The 10670-nt window shown below is 50.0% G+C and overlaps 1 protein-coding gene across 8 annotated transcripts in view; it reads right to left on the bottom strand.

The window, feature by feature from the left end:
• Positions 1-313: 313 nt before the first annotated feature.
• Positions 314-10670, bottom strand: part of TACC2 (transforming acidic coiled-coil containing protein 2) — a 201023-nt gene continuing 190666 nt past the window's right edge. For all 8 annotated transcript variants that reach the window (XM_063607540.1, XM_063607541.1, XM_063607539.1 and 5 more), the window contains 4 exons: positions 6090-6250; positions 5737-5843; positions 5229-5349; positions 314-868 (listed from right to left, as the gene is read on the bottom strand). In XM_063607540.1, coding sequence (XP_063463610.1) covers positions 803-868; positions 5229-5349; positions 5737-5843; positions 6090-6250 — 455 coding nt within the window. In that variant the 3' untranslated portion in view covers positions 314-802. The remainder of the gene's footprint in view (positions 869-5228; positions 5350-5736; positions 5844-6089; positions 6251-10670) is intronic.

The following is a 10670-nucleotide window of genomic DNA, read 5'->3' as shown; positions in this document are numbered from 1 at the left end:
TGGCAGTCTGTTACTTCCTTGACTCAATAAAATGAAATAGATTTGCTTCCTAAAGTCATGAGGCTTTGTAAAAACCAAATCTCAGCTAATCCAGTGCTGAGATTAATTAATTTCCACTTAATTATTTAAGTAGAAAGTCAGTATTTCTCATTAGCTTCATCCTACAAATGCAGCCACGATAACAAAGGAAATATTATTTAAGTCTATGGACAAAGAAATGAGCCCAGACAGAGAAGAGCACGAAGCCAAATCTGGTATTTGACAAAGGTGAGAAAAGACTCAACCCTTCCCAGAAAATAAATTCGAGCCACACTTATTGCCAAGATCCAAAGAAAAAAATTTATTTACAATAGAGAATTTTATTTGAAACATGCATTTCTTGTTTTTTTAAAAACAAATCAGCAAATGCAGATCAAGTTTACACTCCTTAAGGCAAGAGTCCCTATGCACGCTGTACATGTTCATATTAAATCCAAAAGCTGCTCACCCTGGGAACTTGTGTACAAAGGGCAAGGCCAAGGTCAGCAATGTGTCTTTGATTAGAGAATCAGACAATCTCCCTGATACAGGAACTCTGAGGTCAACTTGCTATGAATTATACTAGGAAAATGCAAACCAATAGCAAGAAATTCTGATAGTCTCCTTAGTACTGCATACAATCAAATCAATTTTATTTAGAAAGGAAATACAGTAGTGCATACGAAAAAGTGAAAACAGAACCTGTCCATGGAACTGGAGGAACAGCAGTGTGCCGACGGTCATATTGCACGCAACAGTTAAGTCCAAAACATTCGGTTCAGAGTTAGCTTTTCCCCATTTTGGCAATCAGTTCGTCACAAATCTTGGTGAGTTCTTCTATTTCTTTATTCTGCAAGTGAAGACAAGGAAGAAGTTGCTGATGTTTGAAATCTGGCCAGTCAGAATGCTCATGGGGCTTTTTGGGGAGATGGGAGACCACCAGGCCCCTTGGTCCCCACTAAAGCAGTGAGACAAATGACTTTGGAGCCAAACAATCTGAGTATATATCCCAGCTGTAGCTGTGTGATCTTCCACAAGTTACACAACCTCTCTGAGCCTTGGTGTCCTTATCTCTAGAACATAGGTGATAACATGTTTCTTTCTGAGAAGTAAATGAGGTGATAAATGTAGTTTCCTGGCAGTGACCAGCACAGAGTGAAGGACTAACTAGTCTGGTTCCTTCCCCTTTATTTGCCTGGGAAGGATGTGATCTGAGGTGAGGAGCGTCTGGGGTAAACCCCTCGGTGGCTTTTTTGAGATGTAGCATAAGGAGGGTTACGCAGTTCTACGTGAATGGGATCACTGGCATTGCTCAGAGGGATGCCAAATAGGTGATGCTGTGGCTACAGGGTCATGGGGGGTGGGGGGCAGATGCGAGCTGGCTTTAAGGTGATTCTCCCACCACACCTTGCCTGTCTAATCAAGGGGAACCAACCACAGGTTTGTCTAGCACAGATGATCCTACACTGTCCATCTTCTCAGAAAGTGAGGGGATCCAGCGGGACGATCCCTCCATCATGGACGTGTGGCTTTGCTTTCAGATAGGTTACATGCTGGCTCTGATGCTGATCAAGTTCAACAGCACGACCGATCTCCAATGGCCTTCTCCAAGGGGGCTGGATCCCTCCAGCATACTGGGGATGTTTTGCAGCCAGCTTTTCCTTGAGATTCCCATGGAAGATCAGTCTTCACCAAAAGCCTGTCCCTGAGGCTGTGCAGAGCCCTTCCCTGAAAACCTCAGAACTCCTGAGACATGTTCCAGCCCAGAGCCACGTGCCCTCTGTTTCTAGGTTAGAACTCCTGGTGTCACTCATCATTGTGTCAGTGCTGGGGAGGAAGTGGCTCTCCTCAGTGGAGGGGAAGTTCCAGTCCTTCCCAGCAGCAGTCCCCACTGTGGAGAAGCCTGCCTCGAACAGAACCCTGGCCCACCTCCTGGCTCAAATTTGCATCTGAGGTCAACAACTCGAGAGAGGCACTGAAATGCCAGCTGGACGATGGGGCTCTGAATGGGATGCAGCACTGACCACTAATCTTAAAATTACTATTATTGGCCGGGCGTGGTGGCTCACTCCTGCAATCCCAGCACTTTGGGAGGCCGAGGCGGGTGGATCACCTGAGGTCAGGAGTTCAAGACCAGCCTGGCCAACATGGTGAAACCCTGTCACTACTAAAAATACAAAAAAATTAGCTAGGCGTGGTGGCACACACCTGTAATCCCAGCTACTAGGGAAGCTGAGGCAGGAGAATCGCTTGAACCTGGGAGGCGGAGGTTGCAACGAGCCGAGATTGCACCACTGCACTCCAGCCTGGGCAACAGAGACAGACTTCATCTCAAAAAAAAAAAAAAGAAAAGAAAAGAAAAACTCTCATTGCCACTATGGCTCCTGCTGGGGCTGCTAACAGTGATCTTCCATCTTACTGGAGCGCCCACCGTGAGCTGCTCACCATGCTGAAGACATCCGAGGCACTCTGGCCTCCCCTGGTTCCCTCAATAGTGCCTTCAAGGAAGCCAGTATTGTCCTCATTTTTCAGTGAGGAAATGGAGGCTCAGAGAAGTTAAGGGTTGTGTATAAGGTCACACAGCCAGTCAGATGTGGCAAGCCTGGAACACAAATTCAGGTTGCCCCAGCTCCTATATGGCTTTGCCATTGTAACTGTTAAACAACATTATGTACAGTGACTGCTGGCTAAGAGGCATCAGCAGACCCGTTAGAAAGTGATTCCCGGAGGTTTTCCGAGCTCTCTCTTGGCATCATCAGCCACCACTAAGCAAACTGCCTCATCATAAAGCTCAGCTCATGGAGCAAAAGCCTTTACAAAGCGCTGATTGGGCGAAATGCCCAGCGCCTCCATTCAAGAATTGTCTGGGTGAATCATGTTTCTGAATCTCTTTAAGATGGGACTATCCCCTAGATATCACTTAGGTCTTTCAGGGAAGAACCTGTGTGATTTGTTCATTCCTCTGGAAGTTCAGTTTAAGATAATGCAATTTAAACACCATCAAACCCTGATGGAAATGGGGGAACCATCTCAAACACACACATTGCTACATTTGTCACCAAGAAACATTGTATGTTCAACTGCTACAATAGCCAAAATGACTGTGAAGTATGGTTTTTATTTCTTTATTTTAGAGACGGGGTCTTGCTCTGTTGCCCAGGCTGCAATGCAGCTGGCTACTTAACAGGCACAATCACAGTGCACTGCAGCCTCGAACTTCTGGGCTCCAGCAGTCCTCTCACCTTAGCCTCCCGAATAGCTGGGACCACAGGCGTATGCCAACATGCCTGGCTTCTAATATGATCTTTATTTTAATGAAACATTCCATTTTTCAAGTCACCAAATGTGCCATACATAGATTATCAAGAGACAAGGAATAGAAAATGCACACTCAACACTAAAACCATAATGATGCTCAATAAATACTGGGTGAGTGAGCAAAAACTTGCACTTGACAGTTGTGACCGCATATGTCGTTCTGAGGATACTGCTAAGAACAATCATCAGAGCCTATAAAACAGGTAGTTGGAACATATGCATATTCCAAACTATTTTCTAATGCAATTTTGATATTAAAACTGTCTAGTAGCCATCTGTCTTTTTCATCCTAAGAAGAAAGGTAAAAAATTAAATTAATGTCACACCTATAATCCCAGCACGTTGGGAGGCTGAGATAGGAGGACTGCTTGAGCCCAGAAGTTTAAGACCAGCCTGGGCAACAAAGTGAGACCCCATCTCTAGAAGTTTAAGACCAGCCTGGGCAACAAAGTGAGACCCCATCTCTACGAAAACAAAAATAAAAAAAATTAGCCTGGTAGGGGGCACATGCCTGTGGTCTCAGCTACTCAGGAGGCTGAGGCAGGAGGATCACTTGAGCCCAGGTGGTTGAGGCTGCAGTGAGCCATGACTGCACCACTGCACTCCAGCCTGGGCAACAGAATAAGACCCTGCCTCAAAAAAAAAAAAAATGAAAATAATGATCTGTAATATGAATAAATTCTGGATAACCAGGAACATCCAATAGGGCACAGGGCCTAGTGGAGACTGGGTGAGTATCAGATATGGACCTCAGGGAAATCCATCTGCCCAACGATACAGGCTTCTAATTTTCAGGGCTAGATGGAACCCGGACACTGAGGTGGGGTGCGAGGCTTGCCCAGGGCCATGACAGATGGTGCAGTGGGGACGGGAGCCCCATTTCTTGCTCCCCAGGGCTCTTTCCCCAACATCACTTAGGTGGAGTGAGGACTGGCACCTGCCCAGGGCAGAGATCACCATTGCTTGGCCCAAATGCCCCTAGAGACCACCACCAACCACAGTGGGCAAAGGAGGACGGCCAATCCCCTGGGGCTGGCTGGGTGCTCCTGCGGTAGTAGAGGCCACTCGGGAGGCACATGGATTCCTGATGCCAACAAAGGATGCCCCATCACTGCCTATCGAGGCCCAAAATGCATAAATCGTGCTGCTAACCCAGGCTGCTGGGCTCGTGGATGACTACGCAGGGGAACCCCCAGGCTCAGGAAATTGACTGGAAGGAGGCTGCACATCTGGAAATCCTCTCCTTGAGAAACACATCCAAGGAGAGAGGCTGGCCCTCACTCACACACACGCAGTCTCAACAGCGCAACCCTCAGAGGGCCCTCCTGGGCTGAGGGAGCTTCTTATCTGGACACCCAGGGAGACAGTGCTCACAGTGGATGGAGGGGTGCCAGATCCAAAAGCAGGAAACCTGCGCACAAGCTCAGTGTCCTCGGGAAGATCACCCCTGTCCCTGGAACTAGAGGCCACCTGGGCACCCTTCCGGCCCTGACACTGCCCATGTCTGCATCAGCTGGCCACCGCTGCCAGGGCCTGGTGGGCACCCCATCCACTCACCAGTAAGCATGCCGGATGCAGAGGTTCAAGGGCTAGGCCTAACACATTGTAGGCACTTAATAAATATCCAACGAATAAATGAATGTTGAAAAGGAATGAAAATGGCAGTAAACACACATGCAGGCTGCAATTCCAGGAACGGTGGAAAGGAAGCTGGTTTCAGGGCTGGCATGAAATTGGAACTTCTAGAAGGAACCAAGGGTATGCTCATGAAGCATGAACTCGTCTTCAGGATCAGCAGTGGCCAGGGAAGCCCAGCCTGTCTAGCTGGACTGGCCAGCAGCACAGAGAGCAGCAGCCTGGCCCACCTGGAGGCCACACCCCTCCCCTATTACCTTCTGCTCCAGCGTCCTTTCCAGGGCGTCCACTCGCAGCTGCTCCTTCCGCAGGCTGGCCTGGTGGGCGGCTTGCTCCTGCTGGGCCTTGCCTCGAACCTGAGCAATCTCAGCATTGGCCCTGCGGAGACAGGGAGCTCAGAATTATCACTCTTTTTTGTGGATCACTAGAGACACCTCCTGCTTCCTAGGTCCAGGCAGGGAGAGTGGCCTGGTCTCACCCCAGCTGCCACCAACTGGAGCTGGAGCACAGGAGCCCATGAGAACACCAAACCCAATTCCATTGCCATGAGGCCAAGGTGCCGGGGCACCCTGGACATTGCAACACGCATCCTCCACTGATTAAATGATGCTAACTGTGTGCCTTCTCTCGAGTCTTATTGAAACACACATTTGGATGATGCCCCCTTTCCAAGCCAATGTCACAGGCGCTGCCAGAGGTCCCAGCCTGCCTGGGTAAGGGCTGCTGGGAGGCCCCTGGGAGCCACCCCCAGTGGCTAAATGTTACCTGTCCAGTTTCTCCTCCGCGTGCACCTTCAGGGCCTGGTACCTCTGCTCCTCCTTCTTCACCCGAGACAGGTACTCCTGCGCACATCTCTTCAGCACCTCTTCATTCTGACACAGCAGAGCAGAGGATAGGCGTCAAGCCCACGAGAACAAATGCCCAGCACTGGTGGGAACCCCAGGAACTCTCGGATGCAGATGTAACCCCAGGCGGCCAAGTCTGCCTCCCCAGCCTGCATGGACCCCCTCCTCGCAGGTGGCTCAAGACCAACTTCCGGAATCCTACCCCCTCCCAGTGCTCCCACAATCTCTCCCAACCAGATCCTCCTCCTCCGTGGCCCCCAAACTCAGCCCTACCTTGCGGAAGCCTTCTAGGACCTCCTTCATCTTCTCATATCTCCTGAAGAGGTCGGCCAGAGACTTCTCCACGGAGTTCAGGTCGGCCAGGGCTTGCTCCTTCTCCAGAACCAGCTGCTGCACCGTCTGGTGGGAGACTGACTTCTCTCTCTGTTCGTCCTCTGGCAGGAGAGACCAGGAGCCAAACGATGGAGCCCAGAAAGTCCAAACTGGGTCTCTGGGGCCAGCCGAGGCCTCAGATGCAACTCAGCCTCACCAGTGGGGGCATCTCAAACCCCAGCTTTTCCTTGGGAGGAACCCACGCCCCAGAGCCCTCCCAGACTGTCTCTAACAGAACAAAAACCAGAGCCCTGGCTTCCCAGACCCGGGCCTGTGCAGCCTCGCGTGAGGTAGAAATGAGCCATTACTATTCCTTAACCTGATCAGTACGGCCCCTTCACAGGTCTATACTGGTGTCCCTGGTGATTCTATGTGGTTGTTGACAGCAAGCAGACAGATACGTAAAGTAAAAAAGAAGACATCACTAGTGAATTTTGTGTTGGGACGATTAAAGGGTGTGAGGTCTGGGCTGTGAGGGATGGGCTCTCCTATGTATCAGGACAGAGAGGAGGTCTTTGGAGATCCTTAACACATCTGGAAACCCAGAGCCCAAAAAAGCATCTCCTCTGAAATTCCATTCACGCAGGCACAGATAGCGTCTTCGATACAGCAAGTGTTGTAACTCCAAGAAACATGGAGCTATTTCCGTCAAGGTTAGTTTCTCAGTGATGTACAATATAATTCAGTGTTGGCTCAGTTCCGAGTGGCTGATCCTGGTGAGAGGAACCACTGTCCTCTGCCCCACCTCTTCGGCCCTTGGCCATCCCAAGCTAATAATCTGCCCCAAATATCTAGAAAATGTCTATTTTTAGATTTGGGGCACATGTGCAGGTTGGTTACATGGCCATACTGTGTGACTAATGCTGGGGTACAGATTTCTAATGAGCCTGTCACCCAGGTACTGAGCATAGTACCTGAAAGGCAGTTTTTCAACCCTTGTCTCCCTTCTACCCCCACTGTGAACTCCCCAGTGTCTTCTGTTCCCATCTTTGTGTCCGTGTGTACCCAATGTGTAGCTCCCTCTTATAAATGAGAATGCTCAGTGTTTGGCGCTCTGTTTCTGTATTAATTCCCTGAGGACAATGGCCTCCAGCTGCATCCATGCTGGTACCAAGGACATGACTTTGTTCTTTTTTTATGGCTGCTTAGAAAATCATTTCTACACTTATGGGAAAGGCCTTCTCTGACTACACTATACAAAACACCCCTCTGTCCTCTGTGCGGATCCATCCCCGGCCCAGGTGGGTGAGGAACCATTTGCTCTCTTGGTGACAGCAGAGTGGGGAAGGGAGAAGCGCCCACTCAGAGCTCCTGGGGAAGGAGCTCAGCAGACCTGTCTTTCTACCAGGCCCTCGTCACTGGGGAGGGGGCTGCCTGCCACCTGGAATGACTCCGAGGGCTGGCTGCCATAGACAGATCACATCTGGAAATAACAGAACAACGGGAGCCAGCGCTGACTGGACCCTTCCATGTGGCGGGCGCCCTGCTGATTGCTCTAGGTGTTGACTGTCCCTAAGCCAGCACTCAGCAGCCAGACCGAGCTTCCTAATGTGCAAACCAGGCCACCTCACTCCTGCTCAGAGCTCCCCCGCAGTGACCTCCCTCTGAAATGGAAATAACACCCAAATCCTTGCCCACATGCTCTGCCCTCTACCCTCCCAGGCCTCTCTGCTCCAGCCACGAAGGCCTCCAGTGCCCCAGGGGGTCCCGCCCCAGGGCTTCCAGGGCTCTCCAACATTCTCTCAGGGCTCTGATCCCATGTCACCTCCCCAGAGGTACTGGAAATGGCTCCTCTTCCTCTAGAGTCCTTCATTTTCCTCTTTGCAGCAGCAGCCACCCCTTATCATTGTATCAGATGTATGCACGTGTGTGCGTGCGTGCCTATGCTGGTGTATCAGCGGCTCATCTCCCTGATGAATGCACGCTCTGTGAGGGCAGGCACCAGAGTCTGTTTTGTCCACTTGCTCTGCCCCAGGGCCTAGGATAGTGCCGGGCATACAGGATGTCTTGATACATGTCCATGTGACGAGTGAACAACTTAGAGCATCACAACCACCCGGGCAGCTTTTCTCACCCTCATTTTACAGAAGGCGAAACAGAGGGTTTGAGAAGCTAAGTCACTGTTCACTGAGAAAATGGCAGAGCCCAAAGCCAAGCCTGAAGCCGTGATCATAACCACGTCTCTACACGGGCCTTATGTAATGACAGACCTTGGAGGATGCAGCTCCCTTAGTAGCAGGGAGATTTTGTTGTATGAGTTTCTTTCCCTTAGGTTCCGGACAGATCTGCACCTTGCCATACCCCAGAACTAGGCACACTGTTACCGTGTGGTGTGGTGGGGTCATTTCCTCGGTTTCAGCTCCGGTCCCGACATAAGCTTGCTCTAAAGTTCTGACCTCTTAGGGTCCCAGCACCTCATTTCCAAAAACTCTCCCACGTGAGTGTGGATTTATTCAGCTGAAGGGCTTGTTCGCACGCAGGCTGCTACACCCCACCCCACGGCGTGAGATTAGGAGGTCTGGGGTGGGGCAGAGAATGTGCACAGGTCACAAGTTCCCCAGTGACGCAGATGCTGCTGGGGCAGGGACCCTGCTTGGAGAACCACTGGCCCTGAAGATGCCGAATGTCCTTCCCACCTGCCTCTGCGATCGTGGGACTCCTAGAGCGCTCACCACCAGCAGCCCAGAGCTGCCCAAGCCAGTGGCTAGGAGCCTCTGGAGCCCAGAGCTGCCCAAGCCAGTGGCTAGGAGCCTCTGAACTGCCTGAGTTCGAGCTCTCACTCTGACACTTCCCATACGAGTGACCTTGAGCAGGGTTTGAAACTCTCTGAGTCTCAGCCTCCTTGTCTAAAATAGGGAGAAAGAGTATTTGTATCTCCTGGCATTTGCAGGAGATTAAATGAGAAAATGTATATAAAGCCCCCAAGAAGGAGGAAGAGTCCCGTATTGGTAACCCATTATTAAGAGCCTCATTGTCCATAATAAACTCTGTAACCCCTGGAATCAGAGCAACAGTGTCACAGTGGCTTGCGAAGAGGGAGCTTTTTAACATAGAATCGCCAACAACCTGCTTGCTACACCCACACTCCTAAAAGAAAGGGCCTTTCAACATGTCTCTAATAATCAAATGCTTGTTTTTATTCTTGGAATTCTGGCTGCTTTCTTAGTTCCCAGCACGCTGTATGGTGTATATTCTGGGCTGATCTGAGCCCATGTGTATGTTTCACCTGACTTGGTAAAGGAGCTGTTTACCAAACCAAGTCCATCTGATTTCCTGGATCCAAGACTTCACCTGCCTCAGGTTTCCTTTCCTCTCAACCTAACCGTTTTTAAAAATAGAATTACCCCGTTCCCAGGAGACGGGGGAGGCAAGAATGCTTCACAAATCCTTTTGTACATGACAAACGCAGTTAGGTTCTTCAAATCAGGAGAAAGACACCCTACACTCAACAACAAAACAATGCTCCTGAAGACTTTTCTGGCTTTTTCAGGCAAAACATCATGAAATCATGTGGGGGGAATGCAGCAATACACAAAGCAAAAATAACAAAAATAGAAAAACAAACAAACAAAGGGTTGCAATGGGCAGGTGTCAAATTAGGGGGAAAAGCGTTTACTTACCAGGCTTGCCTGTTTGTTTTGCAAGCAAAGGGCAAGAAGCAACAGAAAATGGAAGCAAAACAGATAATCAGGGCAGTTGTTAGAAAAGCAGAAAAAAATCAATTGCAACAACCTGGAATGCAGAAAGCACAGAAGTCTCTCTCTCTCTTCTGAATTCTAAATAGTCACTATTTGAGCTTAACAAAACATATCTCTCCAGTAACATTTGATGCAAATGAATAACAACGGCAGGACCGATGTCACACTGGTGTGGAGCATCTGTGAAAGCTGAATGGAGCAGAGCCAGGAAGAGCTAGACATGTGGGCTGGAGCTGGTTTGACTTCAAAATACGACTACAGTCACGGTGGTCCTGAACTGCCAATCTCTCTGGGCCTGAGTTTCCTCTTTCACAAGGGATGCTGGTTACGTGAGTGAAAATGGAAAGAAAAGCATGGAACCCAGGTGGGCCTCCTGGGCATGTTACCAAGCATGGAGAGACCCTGACCTGAACCGTGCCAGAAAGAAGGCACGTCCTGCCCAGAGCCACAGTGAGTCCCAGCCATGCCTCAGCCCCCTGCTGTCTTCCACAAGGACACAAGGACCTTGAAATCTATGGTGACCTCAGTCAATGACCTGCAACAGTGGCTGAAGGAATGACAACCACAGGCCTGTCACCTTTCTGATGAAAAAAACCTTGGAATGACAGAGGACGGTCAATGGGTGAATGAGGATGGGGATCGGGGAACGGACACACAGTGAGATGCCCCTCTGTGTGGCAGTGCTGCTCCCAGCCAGGGACACTGGAGGAGTCTCAGGGGCCACCCAGAGAGTACCCCAAGGACAGGAAAATGTTCTAAGGGATTGTGTGTACAGCTCTTGAAG

Source organism: Pan paniscus, chromosome 8, assembly GCF_029289425.2.
Source record: "Pan paniscus chromosome 8, NHGRI_mPanPan1-v2.0_pri, whole genome shotgun sequence".
Classification (NCBI taxonomy): Eukaryota; Metazoa; Chordata; class Mammalia; order Primates; family Hominidae; genus Pan; species Pan paniscus.
The sequence above is the reverse complement of the archived record's forward strand: the minus strand, read 5'-3'. Positions and strand labels throughout refer to the sequence as shown.